Here is a 20,875-nt window from a genome sequence, read left to right as displayed (position 1 = left end):
CCTTTTTACGCACTCTTGAAAAGTTTTGTGAATTACGATAATTGTTGGGTAAATCCTCTAGGACCTTAGATTGATTTGTGTGAACAAAATTCACCATAACTAAATTCCACTAACTCATTTTGAGTATTGGCAATACTTGGATTAAAAGTCTTCTTGAGTAAGAGAACTGATTATTAAGATCGTCAATCGATTTCTCATGTGCTCCAAATTGCTCTTCAAGATTTTGCAAACAAGAGGCATGGGTTACGGTGGATTTCTTCGTGAGTTGGGAAAATAAAAAACCAGAGTCTAATCAGAATCAATCAGCTCTGATACCAAAATGTCAAATCTAATGGTAAGGAGCTTGATATAAAATTGATTTGGGGCTTAGGGTTTAAGACATGGGAAAGAGAAAGAAATAAAGAGAACAAAAATAGAATAGAGAGAAAAGGAAATTTTGTATTACCATTCATTAAGATGCATCTTCCTAATACAAATTACATATATTGCTGAGTTATTTGACACCTCATCACATAAGCCATATTAGTAGACAACCCATCAATAGCAATTACATAAAGATAAATTAGAAAGTAAATACTTAGGGTGTGTTCACTTATAGAAGACTATAGTAGTTTTCTAGAAAAATTTTCTAAGAAAGTTGAAAAAACAGGGTTTTGTGTTCAAATCAATCAGCTTTCTATTTGGAAAACTCTTAGTTTTCAATTTTTAAAAAACTCCTAGTTTTCAAAATTTAACTAAGATTTAGAAATTAGCTTTAAGTTGTTTTCAGAAATTTTCCTTTATAAAAAGAGACATATTTTCCAACCGTTTTGCATTTAAAAAAAAAATTACACTTCATAATTAAAATTATAATATCTATCAATATTTTTTTTACAAAATATTTTCCTTGAAAGAATAAAAATATTTAAATAACATAAAAATTTATATTATGCTTTAATAAATAATTAATTTTATTACTACAAATATATTATATCCTTTATTTTTAAAAATTTTACAAAATGATAAAAAATAAATTTATTATTATAAATAATCAATAATAAAAAATCAAAAACTTTTACATAAAAAATCTCTAAATTTATTTTATAACATTTTATTTCTTTTAATTATGAAAGTTATAAATAATATTTATGAAGTTAAATTAAAATATAATTTTTTGTGTTACTAATTGAACCCATTTTCCACTTTCTATTTTCTAATTTTCATTTTATAAGAAAGCTATTTTCTATAAGTAAACACCCTATTAGCAATTGGGTGAATTACAAATATCATTTAAGCATCCAAAATATACTATCAACCATAAATAATTCCAAACATAAATTTATCCAAATTAATAAAATTAAGAAAATAATTAGATATATTTTTTAGACTATCTGATATATATTCAGAAATGTTCAACAAATGTTCATGTTCTGTACGAGTACATTGAACTTTTTAATGTGTAATATAATTTTCATCATAAAATTGTTTAAGGTCAAATGACCAAAAAAGTCTGAATTTTAGCTACTTTTTCAATTTTAGGAATTTTTTTTTTAAATTTTGATAATTATGGCATGGAACTTATTTTTTCATTGCAATTATAACCTCCACTGTGTATCTCTTGAAAGTTGCTAACATTGTTGTTAGTGGATTTATGTTTAGTATGTTTAGCTTCATATTGCCGCGTCAGTATCCATTTTGTAATTTTAATCAATTTTTTAATTTTGAAATTGACATCGTAAATTTGTTTCTTTTTCAATTTTTAGATTTTTAAAATTATTCAATTTTAAAATTTATATATTCTATAAATAAATTATTTTATATTATAAAAAATGTTAAATTTAAGTTAAATGGAAGATATATAATGTTATTTGTGTGTTAGAAGATATATAATATACTACTATTTACTATAGTCATTAAAATTTTAAAAATTGGTTGAAGTTATAAAAATAATTAAAATTCGTATTTTTTTTGTTATTTTTTTTCATCATTTAGCCTTTATTTAATGATGCAGTTGGACAAGCAGGAGTACGGTAACATCTAGAAATAAACCTTACTTTCAAGAAGAACAAATTAAGAAAAAAGAAAATAGAAGGAATATTAATTTTATCATTATTATTCTTTGGGGTGACTTAAATGGGACCCACGCAAGTAGATGAGATGGCAAATAAGCTAATGACAAAAGCATAAACACGTACACGCTGGCTAAAGCAAAATGCTCTGCGCACCACCCCCTCTTCCTATTTTGTCCCTTCCCATCAATTATTTAGTGTTCTCAATACCACAATATTTACTTACCTAACCATTTAAAATGCTCCACGTCACAGAAAATTAGTACGGCGGTCTCTGATTGGTTAATAATTTGTTAAGAAGAATAAAATCAGAACTGGAGATACAACCTCTATTTTTTTGTTTTTTTACCAGAACGAGGAAAATGAGAGAAATAATGGAAATATTCAAAGCACACCAAAAAGAAATTATAAAATAAATAAATAATGAAAAGAAAAGGGAAGAGAACTAAGGAGAGAGAAAGGAAAGCAAAGGAAAGGAGAAAGCAAAGGAGATTTGCTTATACAACCATTTCTGTGTGTGCTTTCTCTCTCTTTAATCCTTTGCTTCTCTTTGGCACAGAAGTGAGGAGAAGGGAAAAAAAAGGAAACGAAGAGAAGGGAAAGTGGTGGATCCTTCCAAGCATAACAATAACAAACAGATTAATATCTGGGTTTTGTCTGTGCTTGGGAGGGATTTGATTTTAAATTCTATTATTTTGTTCGTTGGTTTGGGTTTTTTTTTTTTTTTTTATTTTGGTAAGAGAAGGAAATAGAATAGAAATGATGGTAGCAAATAGATTCGATTTATGGCAAAAGGATGCCTTCTTTTCTGCAGCCGAAGAGGTTCAGGAATCTGCTGATGTGTATGTTTCATTTCTTCTACTTCTTCAATTCGTGGGTTGTTCTTGTTGTTTTATGTTTGCGGTTTTTCTATTTGTTTCTTGAAGTTTTTTGAAGAATTTTTATATGGGTTTTCTTTACTTCCTCATTTCTTGGGTCTTGGTGACGTAGGAATGCTACTTTTGGATTTTGTTAATTGATTTTTTTTCTTTTTTGATTTTTACTTTTAGTGTTGGCTTCTGGGTCTCACAGATTTTGTGTTTTTTAATTTGTTTTCAAGTATATTTTTCATGTGGGTGTAGTTTATTTTTTGGTCAGGAATTAAGGTAAATGTCTAAATAAATGTTATGTTAAATTTTGGAGCAACTTCTTGGGGATTTGTTTTGTGAAGTCCTCCACTTTTAACTTTCTAAAAAAAGTTTTGCAGATTTTTTGCACTAAATTTCTTCTAACGAGCCTTGATTATTCGCAATGAATAGAATGGATATGGATAATGGATGTTGTTGTTGGCTATGGTTTGCTTATGATTAATATTTAAAAATAATCACTGCAGCCTAACATTAGAAATAATGGTTTCACTAGTAATAAAGAGTCTGCTTTGTTTAATTTAATTTAATTTTTTACAATTTGAATTTTCTTTCTTGAGCTGCAAAATCAATATATATAACGATTTTGGGTCAATTTCCTGTATTAATTTGGTCATTTTCTTAATCTGAAGCCATTCTTCAATACGTTTGTTTGTACAGAATGCAATCAGCATATAGGATGTGGCTAAGAGAGAAGAAAGAGGAATCAGAGATGGGGGATCTAGATGAACTGTCTAGAGAACTCCAAACTGCACTAGGTACTGCAAAATGGCAGGTATATCTTCGCTCTTCAATTTCTAAATTTCACAATCTTTTTTAATTTCTGGTTTTTTAAGGAAAATTTCTTTTTGTTTTAATAAATATGATTTTTAACTCTTTTCCCCTTTTATTGATCTTTACATTATGTCTGAGTTCTTGGAAACTTTAGGAAAACCATGAGAAATTGCTATCCAGCCTTATGTTTTTGTTATTCTTATTTCTGGCAAAGAAAAACTCCCATCATCTTATCCAGCTGTCAATATTTTTATGAAAAGGTCACGTATACTTTTTTTTATCAAATCTCATTCATTTACCTGTATCCTTTTCCCCATGCAAGTTATCATCAACCAATATGAGATTAAGAATTCATTTAGGTACTGCTTTCAATATTTCTGTTTGGTTTAGTGGCTGCTGCATTTTTCAACCTGTATTATTGAAGTTGAACTGTGATTGGGAAACAGTTGGAAGAGTTCGAGAAGGCTGTCAGGTTGAGCCATGGACATTGTGTTGATGATATTACAGCATCTAGGCATAAACAATTTGTTGCTGCAATTGAAAGTCAAATATCACATGTTGAAGCAGCATTAAGAGAAGCTTTTAATGAGGAAGGAAAGCCACCTCTTCAATGGGTGAATCTGAACCAAGAAGAGCGTGATGATTTAGCCTTATTTCTCTCTGGAACTATCCAAACTCCAGAAATTACGAAAGATGATTGCTTTACAGTCAGACCACCTGTGAGAAGTCCTTTTACGGATCACCATTATATGAGAAAAGATGCAGACCATAATCTTAATGCTACCAGCAGTGGAGGTACTTACGACGAGAAAGATGTCAACGATGTTACAACTGATAAAAATGGTGAATTTATTATAGATGTAGATGAAAAAGGAAGTTCTAGAATGAGGGATGATATAATCTGTCAAGCGGATAGAACAGCTGGGACAAGGAAAACATGGAGTTCACCAAATTTTGGTGCTTTGAAGATTGTAGTTGCTGATAGAGATGAACATACAGATGGATCAATGCCAAGCATTGAGGCGACACCTAAAGAAAAAGGATTGAAGCGTCTCTTTTGGAAGCAAAGGTGTGGAGAATATTCTCGAGCAAGGGGACCATTTAATTTGATAAATCAGGTAAATAAATTGTGTATTTAGGAAATGCAATAATTGGTAATTTATCATTGTGAAAATTTTACGTGTTATCCTCCTTATACAAAGCATGTTTTACCATTGTAGGGTGAATTGAAACGGGTTTTGCCTGTAAAATGTTCAAGATATATACTTTTGATTGCTTCACATGATTATTTTTGGGTCAGTTCCTAGGGTTTTATAAATTTCTACCATTTGCAGTTCTTTGGTCAGGTTGGTGGGTTCCAAAGGCAAATGCAAGCACCCGCTCACTTGCAATTCAGTTGTTCTGTCCAGCTGACACTGGCATTAATGCTAAGTATTTTTCTGATTGGTAAGTTCTTAACACACATGTTCTTTCTTCAAGACATAAATATAACTATGTTGCATCCCTTCTTCTTGTCCTCTTAGTATACACTAGTTAGACATGAGGCACTTGGTTGGAATTGGACTTGATACAGAATTAGAAATTATTTGTCCATATATTGAAATAATCTGATATAATGAAGACGATTAGCTGTGTAGTTCAGAATTTAAATAGTTAAAAGAAAAAGCTATTTTCAATAGCATATGTTGTCTGATTATAATTTGTTGTCATATCAAACTAAGCAGACATGTCATGATTTGCAGTTGCACCTCTATTCTTTAGAATGTTTAACTTCATTATCTGTCTTCAGAAATCTCCCTAGTTAACTCTTTTCAAACTATCATTTGGTTCGTGGCTAAATTGTTTGAAGTTTTAGTGTGTTTCAAAGCAACATCAAGGAGGAACTTCTTTTACAGCCACCATTATGGTGTGGGATGTATTGATTATTACAACTACCAATCATATGAGGCCACTGTTATTAACTATAAAATGGAAACCTTTTTAGGATAATTGTGTGTGAATTATATTTTAGGTTATAAGATAATGCTTGAGAAGGTTGTGTTTCGGAACAAACTTTCCAACATTGACAATGCTATTTTTCCAACATATCCACAAATCCTCCCTCTACTGTTTCTGGGAAATGTTTTGGCCATCATTTTCAATCCAAAATTTATGAAGCTTAATTTTTGCACAACATGCATGACAATTTGTTTCTTAGATTTTATGCCACAATGTATTTCCAAATTTTTGTTTGATGTTATGCAGACTTTTTGTTGTTGCCTGTTATTTGTCATTTTACATTTTTTGAAGTGACTAAAAGTTCTGTTTAGAAGCATTCTTATTGTTTGCTGGAACCCCAATACCTTTTTTTTTTATATTTCCTAAATGTATATAGCCAGGCTGCCTGGTACATCACATTTTTTTTTCACTTTTTGTGTGTGTGCACGCACGCGCAAATAAACATTTTGAACCACCAGATATTTTACAAATTTTGAGTGAGAAATAATTTTTGAGATATAATACACTATCACCATAACCATAAACCTTGTAAACAATTTGGATAAGTAGGTATAAGAAAATCCATTTAATAATTTGGTGTTCTTAACCACGTCACATGCCTCCTGCTATGTTGTAACTTGGAATGTGGAATCTCCTCATGTAACCTGTCCCATTTTCTTCTATCATCACTTCTATATTTGACAATAGCCAATTTGGGAACTATGGACTAAGTAGGCATGGAAAACGCTATGCTGATTCAACTGATCCAAACATGTCTTTTGCTATTGTATTCCCTGATCTATGATTTTTAGTGAAAACCATGTTGATCGAAATCTTATTTTATGTCTCTTTTTTCTGCAGTGCCTTTTCTAATTTATTCAGCTTGAGAAGAAGTGGTCTTTACAACTCATGATTAAGGTAAAGGTTATTTTTTACCCCTGAAACCTTTTTGTCTTTTTCATTTTCCACAGTGGTGGCTTCCTAACTCAAATTTTGCAAATCAAACATACACGTGAGGTAGTAGAGCGCATGCTTCTTTTGCAAATGTTGGGACTAAGACCTGCAATTCTAGCTCTATGCTGATGACGACTTATTACTGAACCATGGTGGTACTCACACATTACTAAACCAAGATAGTGGATGAGTTTTTTGAGATGTTTTTAGTTTCTTTTCCTTCTCTGGTGGTTCTACTGTTTTCATCATGTTACCATAGTTCCAATTCAGTCTCAAACTTGAAATGGAAATGTTCGGTAGAAAACAACTAGCCTTACACTTCTTTTTCACATCTATGAGATGCTGGACTTCAGCTGAAAAATGAAATGGAAAAATCTCCTTGGAAGTAATAAATTGAGTCCTTATACTTCTCAGAATCTCGAGACTGACATAACTTGAATCTCATCCTTTCCGAAAACTTGGCATTTGCCAAGATCTAGTGATGAGAGGTTTAAGTTGCTGGGGCTGAAGAGGAAGTGGCTGAAATGGAACAGCCACCAGAACAGGTTCATGTTTATGGTTCATGTGTATATATCTATTTAAATTTTTACTAAAAGCCAAAGTCCTATCGAGGCATATTAAGGAAATAGAAGGGCTAAAAAACTTAATAAATTACAAAAAAAAAGATCTGAAAGTTCCACTCTATGAGATATGGCATTACAAACTTGTCTTCATTGAATTATATGAATAAGTTGAAAAGAAGATAGTGTGCTGAGCGTAGCTGGTTTGATTGATGGCCGTCTCTTGTTTGGTGGAAATGGGAAGATATTGTATTTGCAACAATGTTGGTGATGTTTTATCTACAGGTACTGAAGCTACTTCTGAATCGAGAAAAGCGTGCAAGGAGGATCCGAACGATTGCTGACATCATCCCATCCATTATGTTGGAATTTGCTTGGCTTCCGGAAACTAGCAACAAGAATTGGTATTTGCTTAGATTGGCAAGCCTCATAATTTGTACATGTATTCTTGTAGTCTGAAACATATATGGTAGTGTATAAAATCCCATTTGGAATTGAACGTGAAATTTAAGACCAGAAATTTGTATGGCTCTGAATTGTAACAATGGAGGAGTGCTTTTTTGTTAACAGTAAACGTTCATTAAATAATTAATGCTTCAAAAAATATTCACTTGTATTCTATAGCTTATAGTTTATTAATCTTTCCTTTCCTTTTGTGTGATGAATTAAATAGTCTCAAATAGTAGTAGTAAAATAGTCTTTTTGTTCAAAATAATTATGATATTCTCTTCTATTGCATTGCTTTCAATTCATTTAAATACTATTTCTCTCTTTTGGCTGAGTTCAAATTGATTAATTCATTACCTGTTTAATTAGTACTCTTAACAATATAATAATTATTCATTTTAATTTTTGATTTTTATTTATTTTTAATTTTCAAAAAATAAAAAAATATTTTGGTGTTAAATATGTATATTAATGAATCTGTACATTAAACGAATAATTATAATTGAATATGAGATGAATTTGCATAATGTAAGTAAAATTTTAATGTGATGTTAGGTTTTTTTTTTTTTTTTTTTTTTTTGACATTGAAATATTGCTCATATATTATTAAGAGAAAAAACGAGCAATAAAAGCGGGAGCAATATTTCAAGTTCGAAAATAAGCTCCACTAGGAACTAATTTAGCCAAAACATGAGCTATATTATTAGCTTGTCTTCTAATCCAAGCCAAAGTGACATGAGGCAATTGGACTAAGAGTAACTTACATTTAAAGATGACAACTTCAAACTCAAACAAGTCTTGGACAGAACTCCTCATAGTATGGTAAACTTGCAGGCAATTGGTCTCAACCTGAAACTGTAAACTAGAGTAGTCCGACAGCAACCAGAACAAAACATTTCTTAGCGCTTGAGCTTTTGCTAATGCTGGAGAAGAACAACCCTGCAATGATGACACTGCTGATATAAATTCGCCATGACAGTTTGAAATTACGGCACCAAAAAGCTCCATGGCCAACAGAGGCGATGAGAGCTGCATCAAAATTTATTTTAAAGGTGCCAGCAGGTGACGGGAGCCATTGACTACCCGCAAAAACATCTATACCTGAATTAGACGACTTCAGCTAGGCTTTCTTCCGAGAGGCTAGCATGCTTCTAGCTCGAGTAATCACATGATAAAGTCATTTTTCTACTTGATTTCATTTCAACTCATTACGGCTCAACCAAACACTCTAAAGTCTCATAATAAAACTCTCAAAGAACTCACTCTCCCACACCTTGTGGAAATGTTCCAACATCTGTAAGAAACGTGATGTTAGGTTATTGCTCACCTCATCCGCTTTCATATATTATTAAGATTTAGGCGTTTTAAAAAAGTCTATTGATTATATTTAGAGATGGAGTTTGTTAAATTTTTCTTGATTAATTGATAAAATAATTTTACTTTGCTGATATAAAAAATCTACTACTAAAACTAAGAGAAAGGGTGAAACAATAACATATGTTTTTAAAAACAATTATAAAAAATAGGTGTTATATTTAATAGTGACGGGTGAAACAAAAAGACAATTACTCTTTTATCTAATCTTTTAAAATAACTAAAAGGGCACGAAACCATTACTTTATACTTTGCTTTTGCTCTCCTTCATCCTAGGAATAATATTACTATTTTTTATAACCTTACAAACATAAAGGCGCCTATGGCCTAATGGATAAGGCGCTTGACTTCTAATCAAGCGATTGTGGGTTCGAGTCCCACTGGGCGTGTATCATTTTTTGGTTTTTAAATTTTTTATGTGCCTTAGTTTCATGGCGATTGTCGGTAGGAGTCCCACTAGGCATGCATTATTTTTTTTGTTTTTAAATTTTTTATGATATGCTACAAAATTCTACACGCCTTAGTTGCTTGTTTAGACTGATTAAATTAACGTGAAATTTAATTGATTTACAAATGAATTGTATTAACTCAAATTATTTGTAAATGAATTCTCAATATTTGTAAAATTAACAATTTCTAGCAGTAATTTTACTCAAGTTAAATTTGTAGCACTTTTATTTTATAGTTCATTTATATATTCTACCAAATTTATTAAGATTTGATTAAAGAATAGACAATTTTCATGAAATTTTGAGAATAGAATTTCAGCCACTTTTCTGAAATTTCATAATATTTCATAATTCAATTAAATCAAACAAGCTCTAACACCTTATTTAGACTCCATTTATTTTCAGAAAACAATTTATCTTTGAAAAATATTTTTCCTTAAAAAATATTTTTCAAATAACTCATTTTCCGTTATTTGGTTGAAATATTGAAAATTGGTTATAAAAGATATTAAAAATTTTTCATTTATAAGACTATAAGATATTTATAGTTATAGAAATTTCGTATTTTATTAGATTATCAAATTGGGTTTGAGTATGAGAATAAAATTATTTAGCCCGATGTCACGATGGTGAGGAGAGTGTGGGCTCAACTGAATTAGGCTTACTACGGGCTTAGAAGATTTTAAACCCACCCAGGTCGTAGTGCCGGTCTGGCCCTTGGAAGTGGGTCGTGACATCGATGGTGCCAGTGGTGACTGATGACCGATTGGTGGTGGATGCGGGTGATTAATAAATCTAAAAAATATAAGTTATAATAAATTTATAAAATATTCAAAAAATATTTTCCTCTCTTGAAAGTGGGAAGTCATTTTCATTAAAAAATGACTTAGCCTTCGTTTGTTTCTAGAAAATAACTTACCTTTGGGAAATATTTTCCAAGTTTGAAAAATATTTTTCAAATGTTTTATTTTTCATTGTTTGGTTGCAATGTTCAGAATTAGTTAAAAATATTAAAATTTTTAACTCATAAGACCATAATAATAATAATATAAATTTTGTATTTTAAAAATTATATTATTAAATATGAGAATAATGTAAAGAAAAAAAGGTAAATTATGAAAGTCGCCGGTGACCAGTGGTGGTGGTGATGGTGGTGAATGGTGAGTGGTTATAGTGGCCACCGATGATTAATAAATTAAAAAAAATATGAATTTATAAGGTTATAATAAGTTTGTAAAAGTCTAAAAAATGTTTTACGCGGATGAAAATGGAAAGTTATTTTCCTTAAAAATGACTTATTTTTCTTTTGATTAGGAAAACAGTTCCCGTTGACTTATTTTCCTAAACACCCCCCAAACAATGGAAAATTTTAAAAAATATTTTCCTGCAAATTATTTTATGGAAACAAATGTAGCATTAGTTTTTCTGTAACTAAGAAAATAGTTTCCGCTTGATTGATTTTCCTAAACACTCCAAATATCAGAAAATCTATAGATATTCAAATAAATTATTTTATAGAAACAAATAGAATCTTATTACATAAGTGTTCGCACTGAAAAACAATTACTGCTGACTAACAACTTGAGCGTGCTAGGTATTGAAGTTTATCAACTTCAGGATAAATTGTGCCACATGAACTTCTTAATCAAAAGATTGAAGGTTATGGCTCTACGATAATCGCTTCACCAACCGTTGAAAAATAGACAGTGCAAAAACTAGAATTCTAGAGAAATAACACAAAAAATAGAAATTACTTTGAAATTGAAATACTGTATTAACAATGACTGAAATTACAAAAGGCAATTCTTAGATGATTCCTGGAAAAAGAAATTACAATAAATATAAATGAAATTGAAATTGTTATATGCTGGAGATTGTATTTGAGTCTGATTTTTTAGAGTTGATTTTGTTGGGGCCATGTTCTGTGCTTGAGCTTGGCTTTTATAGGCACTTGACGATTAACACTTTTATGCACACGACATCTGAACTACCTAGATAACTGCTTAGGTAACTTCTCTGTATCGTGCGCTAGCAGTTACTTGATCTCTCTGTTAACCACCTCCTATTAATTCTCAATATATTTACTTACTTATTAATTAATTAATTATAGGCCTCTAATATTTTAAAGGCCAATTAATTAATTAAGCCCAAATAAATCATAAAATCACAAGTCAAATACATGACACAAAAATAATTAAAATATGGTGTAAACAGTGAGATAAATATCGTGAAATCCCTTTAGAAATTCATGCTTTCATATTCATCATAAATTTTCATTCACTTATACGTTTTATAAAATTTATGGTAACTGAACTTTGTTTGTTTCATGAAATTAGTACTAGATGACATCCAGCTGGAATATATTATGTTAAAATTTAAATATTAAATTAAAAATAACTATTCAAGTATTCTAACATTGTTTAAGGCAATAAATATGTTGGGATATCCTCCCAAGTCTCACGTCGGAAAAAATTGAGAAGAATAACCAAAATATAATGGTTTAAATCCAACCCATTAGTATGATGCCTTTTAGGAGGTGCCCAAAAATAAATCCGTGAGGGCTTGGCCCAAAGCGGACAATATCATACTAATTCGGGGTTGGGTGGTACAGTCCCAACAAAATATTACTTTATTAAATAAAATTTATTTTTTTGACATTAACTTCATGTTTTGCATGAGCAAAACAAATAATAAAAATTGATTTGGTATGACATATATATATATAGGATAACAAAAATTCATTAAACAGATGTGAACATGGTAATGATATATATATATATATATATATATATATATATATATATATATATATATATATATATATCATTACCATGTTCACATATGTTTAATGAGTTTTTGTTATGCTATTAGGTGGTTATATAGCCAAAGTAAATACATGGGTTTTTGTTATAAAAAGTTTTTAAATATCTCCAATTGTGAATTAAAAAAAAAAAAGAAAAAATATATCTCCTACTGGGTATTTTTGTTTTGAGATATTGGAGTAAACTAATAATATCTTTTACTTAGATTGGCATATATTTTGCTAGTAATTTTAACTTTTAAATTAGGATTTTTCAAATAATTCTATTTTGATAATAATTTCAATATAAAAAAGTAGTGCTCCAATAATAATATTGTGGTTCTCCGTTATTCCGTCTCTATATCTCTTCATCTTTCTTTTAATTTGGAAGAAGAAAAGTGGCGTGGATCGAATTGTTTATATAGATATATATGGATATGATAATTCAAAGCCGCCTCATATAAAGAAACTAATAACTTCCAATAGATTTCAAGAAGGAAAAGGAAACCTCATGCGTCAAGGAAAATTAGAAATACCGAGTGAAAGTCCACTTAAATCGCCAATTTTATGATTTAAACGAAATCTTTTAACGGCTACTGGAATTCTTTCGGCTTAGAGAGTTAGAACGGGAATATTTTACTCTAAGTGGGCCATATTCGGGCCCAAGTTTTCATTTAAAGCTCAGAGTTTTAGGCTGCTGCGATACCGACCCAAGTCAATAAGTGGACCATTTTTGGGCCCAAGTTTTCATTTAAATCTCAGAGTTTTCGGCTGCTGCGATACCGGCCCAAGTAAATAAGTGGACTTACAAAATAAGAAGTATATACGTAAGACAATATTATATTTCTACTAATATTGAAAATAAAATTGAAATTGAAATTGCTATAATTTGAAATAAATAGAAAAGAAAAGTAACCCATCTCTTGAGACAAAAAAATAAATAAATAAATAAAATAATGTCTTATTTAGGATCTGCTAATTTAGCAATATTACTAATCTTATTTAGGGTGTTGAATGTTCAGAAAAAAAATTTAGTAGATCCTAAATAAGATTATTTTTCTAAATCAATTATTGGAGATAAGTAAAATAAAACCTATCTTTAATTTAATCTTTTAAAATAAAAGATAAAAGGGATTACTTTCTTTATACTTTGCTTTCGCTTTACTTGGTTAGAACGCCCCGAGTACGATTACTAATTTCACTAGTAAATAGCTTTAAAAACACAAATGAAGGCGCTCATGGCCTAATGGATAAGGGGCTTGACTTCGAATTAGGTAATAGTAGGTTTGAGTCCCACTAGGCGTGTATTATTTTTTTGTTTTTAAATTTTTATGATCTTCATAATTTATAATTTTCATCTTTTCTTAATTACTATTATAAAATTCTACACGCCTTGGTTTGTTGTTTAGACTGATTAAATTAACGTGAAATTTAATTAATTCCCAAATGAATTTTATTAACTCAAATTATTTGTAAAAATTCTCAATCCTTGTAAAATTAACAATTTCTAACACTAATTTTAATCAAGTTAAATTTGCAGTACTTTTATTTTATAGTTCATTTATAAATTCTGCCAAAGTTATTAAGATTTAATTAAAGAACTAGTATTAGAACCTACGCCATGCACAAAGCAATATTAAATGATGAAATAATCTTTTATAACATCGTTCAAAAATAACAAAATCATTAGGATGTCAAAATGGGTTGGCACGTCGGGTTCGCCTAACAAGCGACATGATTATAATTAACACAAATACCACACATTTAATAATTGTGTTAAATTTATCAACACAAACACAACTCGTATAACCCGACTAATATCATAAACAGGTTAAGTGGGTTGTATTGACCTGTATACCACCCATGCAACCCGTCTAATATCATAAACAGTTTATGTAAGTCATATTAACCTATATATGACTCACTTAACCTATTTATGATGTTTTTAAGTTTCAACCAGTTTAATTCAAATTATGTTTAAAAATAAATTTTTAAATATAAAATGCATATATTCTTCAAGATTCACAACTAAAATAAATAAAAAAGTAATACAACAATAAAGTTTAAATAGGATTTTAATTGGAGTAGTTATGCCTAACTTGTGTGTCAACCCATGACACGACATGTTTATATTCATGTCATAAATGGATGACCTGTTTATGACACGAATCCATTTAACCTCAACTCTAACCTACTTATTTGGCGTTCTAGGTAAATCGTATTCGCATGTCATGATCCATTTTGACACCCTAAAAAATTGTATAATAAAAAGATTGTGAAATGCATTGCAAAATTGTATCTCATTAAAATATGCTAAAAAAATTGCAATGCTAGGATGTGTCTTCTTCAATATCTTGTGAAGCCTTTAACCAAGATATGCAATAGCGAAAGTCATATATGGTATGACCTGCATAAAAAAATGTATACATACTATTAATATATTTTCAATAGTGATAATAATTTTGAAAATTTAACTAATTATATTGAAATAAGAAATTATGTATTTTGTTTTTGGTCGAAAACATAAATTCACTTGAACTTTGTTATTTTAACCCTATAACATTCTCAACTTTTACTTTGACCTATCAAATACTTCAACTTATAACATTACATCCATCAAACACTTCAATTTTCAAATTATTTTATTAAACACTTTAACTTGCAAAATTAGATCAATTGAATACTCATTAAAAAGTTGAAATTTATGAAAATGATTGTTCTAAAAGTCATGTTAACTATATGTCAAGTCGATATTTTATAAATAAAAACTAAAATCCTAAAATCTATTGATATTAGTATCGAAAAGCGTGTAATATTATCAAAATTTATAAATTCAATTACACGATAGATCATCAGCAAAGTTCAGGGTGCCACAAGGTTAAAGTTGTCAAATTCAAGAGTTAATTTCTGCATTCAGCCTATTTTTTATTTTATGTTTATTATTTATAAATGATTGTTTATTTATTTAAAATATTAATGTATTATACTTAATGTATTATACTTTATATATATATATATATATATATATATATATATATATATATATTTTTTTTTAATTTCAATCTTGAAGAATGAAAAGATGCATTGATATACACCACTAATAAATTACTTGCAAGAAATTTTTTTTTTTCATTTTCCATTTTATGCTTTTAAACATTTGCCATTCTATAATCTAATATACTGTCAAATAACAAACTGTGCTACTTCCACTTGATTTCTATACAAGGCAAACGGAAGGGAGAGTTTATTGGATTAGATTAGAACACCGGTCTTCACTTTCAGAATTTGCTTTTCTTCACTATCCCCCGCATTATTACTGACAATAATTTCTTTTTTTTTTCTTTTTTCAATTTAATATTTATAATTAATTGTGTTAAGATTAAATACATAATGCAAGAATCTGTTGACATAATATATTCAACTCAAGTTGAGCGAAGTTTCAATAACAATTTATTCAATTTGCACGGCTTTAGTTATATATATTTTAATTTAATTTAGTAGAGGAATTTAGAAATGTATATGATACATGAAAGTTGAGTTTGATATTTATATTTATATTTATAAAAGGCTAACTGAATCCATTAAAATATCAAAACATTAATATCTTATTATAGTCTTCGTTGTGTAATTGGATTTGGACACAAGTTTTTTTTTTTTATAATTTTATTTATTTTTTAAAATTTTTGAAGGTATTATTTGAAAATATAAAACAACTTATCTTAATGAATTTTATTAACTCAAGTTATTTGTAAATGAATTCTCAAGCTTTGTAAAATTAACAATTTCTAACACTAGTTTTAATCAAGTTAAATTTGTAGCACTTTTATTTTATAGTTCATTTATAATTCTGCCAAACTTATTAAGATTTAATTAAAGAATAGACAATTTTCATGAAATGATGAGAATAGAATTTCACCTACTTTTTTGAAATTTCATAATATTTCATAATTCAGTTAAATCAAAGAAGCTCTTGAACCTTATTCAGACTTCGTTTATTTTTGGAAAACAACTTGTCTTTGAAAAATATTTTTTTATAAAAAATGTTTTTCTTAAAAAATATTTTTCAAATCATTCATTTTCCGTTGTTTGGTTGAAACATTGAAAATTAGTTAAAAAGATATTAAAATTTTTCATTTATATGACCATAAAAATATTTATAGTTATAGAAATTTCGTATTTTAAAATTTTATTGTTAAATGTAAGAAAAACGACATAAAACGATAAATTGCAATAGTTGTCGGTAAGAGTGGTGGTGGCTGATGGTGCTGGTGGTGATCGATGACCAATTGGTGGTGGGTGCGGGTGATCAGTAAATTAAAAAATATAGAGGTTATAATAAATTTGTCAAAGTCCGGAAAATATTTTCCTCTCTTTAAAGTGAGAAGTCATTTTCATTAAAAATAACTTAATTTTTCTTTAACTTGGAAAATAATTTCCGCTTGATTGATTTTCTTAAACACTCCAAATATTAGGAAATCTAGAGATATTCAGACAAGTTATTTTTTAGAAACAAACATAATCTTATTATATAAGATAAAGTAACGTAAAATCCCTTTAGAAATTCAGCTTTCATATCCATCATAAATTTTCATTCACTTATATGTTTTATAAAACTTAACATAACTGAACTTTGTTTGTTTCATTAAATTAGCAGTAGATGACATTCAGCTGAAATATAGAAGAGATATGCAGGAAACTTTTACAGCAGAGGAAAGCAGAAACCGCAAAATATAATCTCTCCACAACCAGTCTGTTAAGATAAAAGCTTGTTAATTGCTGATCCTCAAGAAAACTGAATGCTTAATCCCACAACTTAAAGCATTCAAAGAAAACCTCTGGAATATGTATAAACAAAGCAGGAACATTCTCATTGTGCAAAACAGCAGGAAACTCTTTCAGATTTTGGTGTCATCAGGAAACATGGCAATTGGCAAGCGGAACAAACTCCTGGAACGGATGCTGCAAAGACACTAAGATGAAAGGGAAAAAAAAAGCTCTAGAATCAGTTTCAGTTACAATCATGCATTTCAAACACGACACAGAATCTTGATTTCTTCTTACTGTCCATTTTAATCGAACCATCTGCAACATCATTTCTCTACCATTATAGACATAATAAATATAGGAATAGCATTGGATGCATATTCCTAATTTGTGCATACAATTCAAAAACTTTCATGGTCTTGTAATATCACAAATATTAGGTATCTATCATATGCCTTGTTAGATTCCAACAGGAGCAGGAGAAAATGAAGATGAAGGGATTTCCAAAATGCAACATTTTTGTGTTTCTTCATTATTCAGCTCACACGCTGAATCAACAAGGTGAATTACACCATTAAATGTATGGATGAAGAAAGGAAAAAGTGGACATGAAAGCCTCTCTTTTTATTCATACATATCTTACGGTGCACCAATTTTTTATAGTATCAACAAACATTAACATATTTACCAACATAAATTTCATTTTCCTGTAGGGTGGCCATAGAAAAGGGCAAAAGACATTATGAGGGATATTCTGCAGATGTGATAATTTCATTTGTTTGCAGTATGCCAATCATTTCAAGCAAATCGAGTTTGTATGCTGAAGGTTTATGCTCCAATGAAAGAAAACCATAAAAAGAATAGAATAGTTCCATGAATAACTACAGAAAACATATGGTAACCAAAGGTGTATGCTCCTGCACAGCCTTTTTACATTATATGCTGAAGAATTGAGTTTATACACAGAAATTATCAGTATGTAAACTACAGTAGCAGAAACTTAATTTCTACTAAGATCCAAGAAAAGCATAAAAAAAGAAAAAAGAAAAAAGATTGTGTGTCCTCAAACATTAATTGAAGCCAAAAATGGTATTAAAACATAATTACAAACTACAAGTACCTATAATATTCTGTTAGGCCTTTTTTCAGTCATTTCTATCTGCTAGTGAGGTTCACCATCTGATCATTATATAGGAGCACACACATGGAAACAGGCATTTTGCCTTCCACCTTTTCATTTCCATCTCTGTAAAAGGAACTAGTTATATTATATCAACAAAATGAATTGTGTATAAATCAAATAAGAAAGGTAACTGCAAATAAGAGCATGGCTCAAATAAAGCTTTGTCTATTTTACAAAACAATTTTGCCGAAAATACATGCACTAGTGCTATAGACAATTTTGCAAGACTATCTAAGAAATCACCTTCTGTATGGTGATCAAGGTTTGTTGACAGAAATTATTCGCTTCAAAAGTGATCAAAAGAAATTTATTCCCTATAACAAGATTTTACAGAAATAGTGCTAATTATTTAGGAATGTCTTCACTCATGCTTTATTGCTTGTGAGAAAATGCTTGAATGTATGAGAACCCATGTTATAGAAGAATGGATGTCTAAAGAGAAACCTAGATATGCTACTCCGAGGATGAAATGAATGAAAGGAAAAAGGGGAGAAGTCAATCTTTTCCAAGAATTAAGCATACATGGACTTATGAAGACAGGTCTGTACAACAAATTGCAGTCAAGTTTACATACAACTTAAAAACAGTTAGTTACCATATTTAAGGCATGGTGAAACAGACACTTTGCATTTTTATGATTAGAGCCACGATATTATTTGCAAAGCAACTCCTAGAAGTCAGTTTCTATGGCACTTGCTAACAAGCTCTTAATCTAAGAGAGTAAGACTGATTTTTTTTTGTTCTTTTTTAAATATGGTCTTCATGTCAAATTTGCTGGTTTTGTGATGATGAATCATTGAAAAACAAACGGAAGCAATTGATAAAATGATTGAGGGCAGAATATACAATATAGAACTTTGCCATAGGCCAATAGTTGAGGAAAAATGCTAAACATAGTTACCCAAGCTAATAGAACTCAAAATTAAAAATCATTGGCATCATGTCGAAAGTTCTGAATCTTTTTCAGGATAATTCATTGGGAAAAGGTAAAGGAATTCGATTAAAAGGATTTGCCCAGAGTGAAAAATAAATAAATTTACATCAATTCAGCAAAATTTTACTGGAAGAAGAAAGCCAACCAAACTACCCAAGCTAACAACATCATTCAGGTGCAAAAATGAAAAAACAGAGCAAATTATCTTCTTTCCAAAGTAAAATCACTAAATAATCAAACAGATAAAGCTTACAAAAAAATTGCTACCCTCAAATGATGCTATCTTGACATAAATCTGTCGGTTATCTGTCAATTCCAAAAACCCCTTCTCTTCTAATCACATATTCACAACACGAATAAGGCAAGTGAGGTGCAAAGACAACATGAAGCCACCTTCTTGTTTGACAACAAGCAAAACCACTTTCAGCCCCAGTGTCGTCCCTAGCCAAGAATAGCCTTAAATTCACACAATTAGCCCATGCCAGCCCTAATGCAGGACAAACCCTTCTTCCAGATGAACACAAGCTACCCAAATTCCCAATCCTAACCCCATTTACTCCTTCTCCAGATCCCATAAAATCTACCACCTGATTAGTTACCACCACCGCCAAATCAAATCTCGCAGCTAAAGCCTTTAATTTTCCAGATATCTTGAAAAATAGCGATGATCTCCTCTTCAGATCGCTTGGGGTATTCTCAAATTCAGATCTAAATAGCGCTGCAACTGAATCAATCACAATTAGCCTCATTGGCAATTGGGTTTTGGAATTTAAAAGAAAAGATTCTATCTTTGGCATTATATCAAACAGTTGATCAGCAGAATGTACACTTTGTACATATATGTTATCACATGGATTATAACTTTTATTATTGGTAGAATCACTGTCATTGATAAAAATCTGAGGGTATAAAGATTGAAAGGAGTGGGAGAGTTGGTTAAGGCGGCGAAATGGAAAAGGGAATTCAGTATAGAGGTAGAGAGAGGAAGCAGAGAGGCCGCCTATGGAAACTGGGAGCTGAGCACAGAGAGAGAGTTGCAGACAGAGTTGCGTCTTCCCCGAGCCGCTTTCGGCAACGATTTCGGTGATTGAATTGCAAGGGACGCCGCCGCTTAGACAGCGGTCCAGGATTGGGCAGCCGAAGGTGCATTTTTGGGCGGGGAAGGGATGCTGGAGGAGATTGTGAGGCGTCATGGATGGTTATTGGGCGTCTAGGGAAGTAGTTTGAATTAAGGGCTTGGTAAATGGCGCCAAAACTAGAGATTTTTATATAATTACTACTATCAAATAAGGGAATATAAATTAAAAGAAAGGAGATTCAAAATAATCTAATTTTATCTATTTTTCTCTATGTTAATATTTTTTTAAAAAAATTTATTTGCAAAGCTCTAATTGAGATTATGAATCAATAAATCTTTCTTAATCTTTAGGTTAAAAACTAAAAAAAAAAGAACTTTGTTTTCTTAATCAATCGAATTTTTTAATAATCAGTAAAATAAAATTAAAAAACATCACAATGAAAATTGTCCTTTCTTTAATTGTTGTAAGCATGTAAATAATTAACAAATTTGATTATATACACTAATTTTTTATTTTAAAATTAAAAAAAATAATTAACCAAAATCTAAATTGGGTACCATATCGAACCCTAAGGCTGCTCGTGGGTCAATTTGATTATGTTCGAATATAACAGTTGAATAAAATATG

General features: G+C 30.0%; 2 protein-coding genes and 1 non-coding gene across 7 annotated transcripts; 2 read left to right on the top strand and 1 right to left on the bottom strand.

Annotated features, from left to right (window-relative positions):
- Nucleotides 1–2,612: 2,612 nt before the first annotated feature.
- Nucleotides 2,613–7,834, top strand: LOC105635592 (hypothetical protein). 3 transcript variants are annotated; one of them, XM_012218671.4, is made up of 6 exons: nucleotides 2,613–2,890; nucleotides 3,614–3,728; nucleotides 4,174–4,845; nucleotides 5,062–5,173; nucleotides 6,566–6,622; nucleotides 7,504–7,834. In XM_012218671.4, exons 1-5 carry the CDS (start codon nucleotides 2,808–2,810, stop codon nucleotides 6,589–6,591), a joined length of 1,008 nt encoding a protein of 335 aa, XP_012074061.1. In that variant the 5' UTR covers nucleotides 2,613–2,807; the 3' UTR covers nucleotides 6,592–6,622; nucleotides 7,504–7,834. The 3 variants fall into 3 exon arrangements, with proteins under 3 accessions (XP_012074061.1, XP_012074062.1, XP_020535561.1); XM_012218672.4 differs by having other exon boundaries at nucleotides 5,074–5,173; nucleotides 7,504–7,724; XM_020679902.3 differs by lacking the exon at nucleotides 7,504–7,834 and adding an exon at nucleotides 6,726–6,851.
- Nucleotides 7,835–9,355: 1,521 nt separating this feature from the next.
- TRNAR-UCU (transfer RNA arginine (anticodon UCU)) lies at nucleotides 9,356–9,428 on the top strand. The gene has a single exon. It is a non-coding gene; the product is annotated as a tRNA-Arg (tRNA).
- Nucleotides 9,429–16,854: 7,426 nt separating this feature from the next.
- On the bottom strand, nucleotides 16,855–20,419 carry XRCC3 (homolog of X-ray repair cross complementing 3 (XRCC3)). Of its 3 annotated transcripts, none has more exons than XR_002284509.3 (3): nucleotides 19,423–20,419; nucleotides 18,173–18,298; nucleotides 16,855–17,258 (listed from the first exon to the last, which is right to left on the bottom strand). XR_002284509.3 is itself a non-coding variant. In XM_012218669.4 (2 exons), the coding sequence occupies exon 1, from the start codon at nucleotides 20,360–20,362 to the stop codon at nucleotides 19,472–19,474; it is 891 nt and encodes a 296-aa protein (XP_012074059.1). In that variant the 5' UTR covers nucleotides 20,363–20,419; the 3' UTR covers nucleotides 17,951–18,298; nucleotides 19,423–19,471. The 3 variants fall into 3 exon arrangements, 1 of the variants encoding a protein (XP_012074059.1); XR_002284510.3 differs by having other exon boundaries at nucleotides 19,437–20,419; XM_012218669.4 differs by lacking the exon at nucleotides 16,855–17,258 and having other exon boundaries at nucleotides 17,951–18,298.
- Nucleotides 20,420–20,875: the final 456 nt, after the last annotated feature.

This window comes from Jatropha curcas, chromosome 8, assembly GCF_041381405.1.
Source record: "Jatropha curcas cultivar XTBG-Jc1 chromosome 8, XTBG_Jcur_1.0, whole genome shotgun sequence".
Taxonomy (NCBI): Eukaryota; Viridiplantae; Streptophyta; class Magnoliopsida; order Malpighiales; family Euphorbiaceae; genus Jatropha; species Jatropha curcas.
Note: the sequence above shows the minus strand (reverse complement) of the source record. Positions and strands in the feature narration are given on the sequence as shown.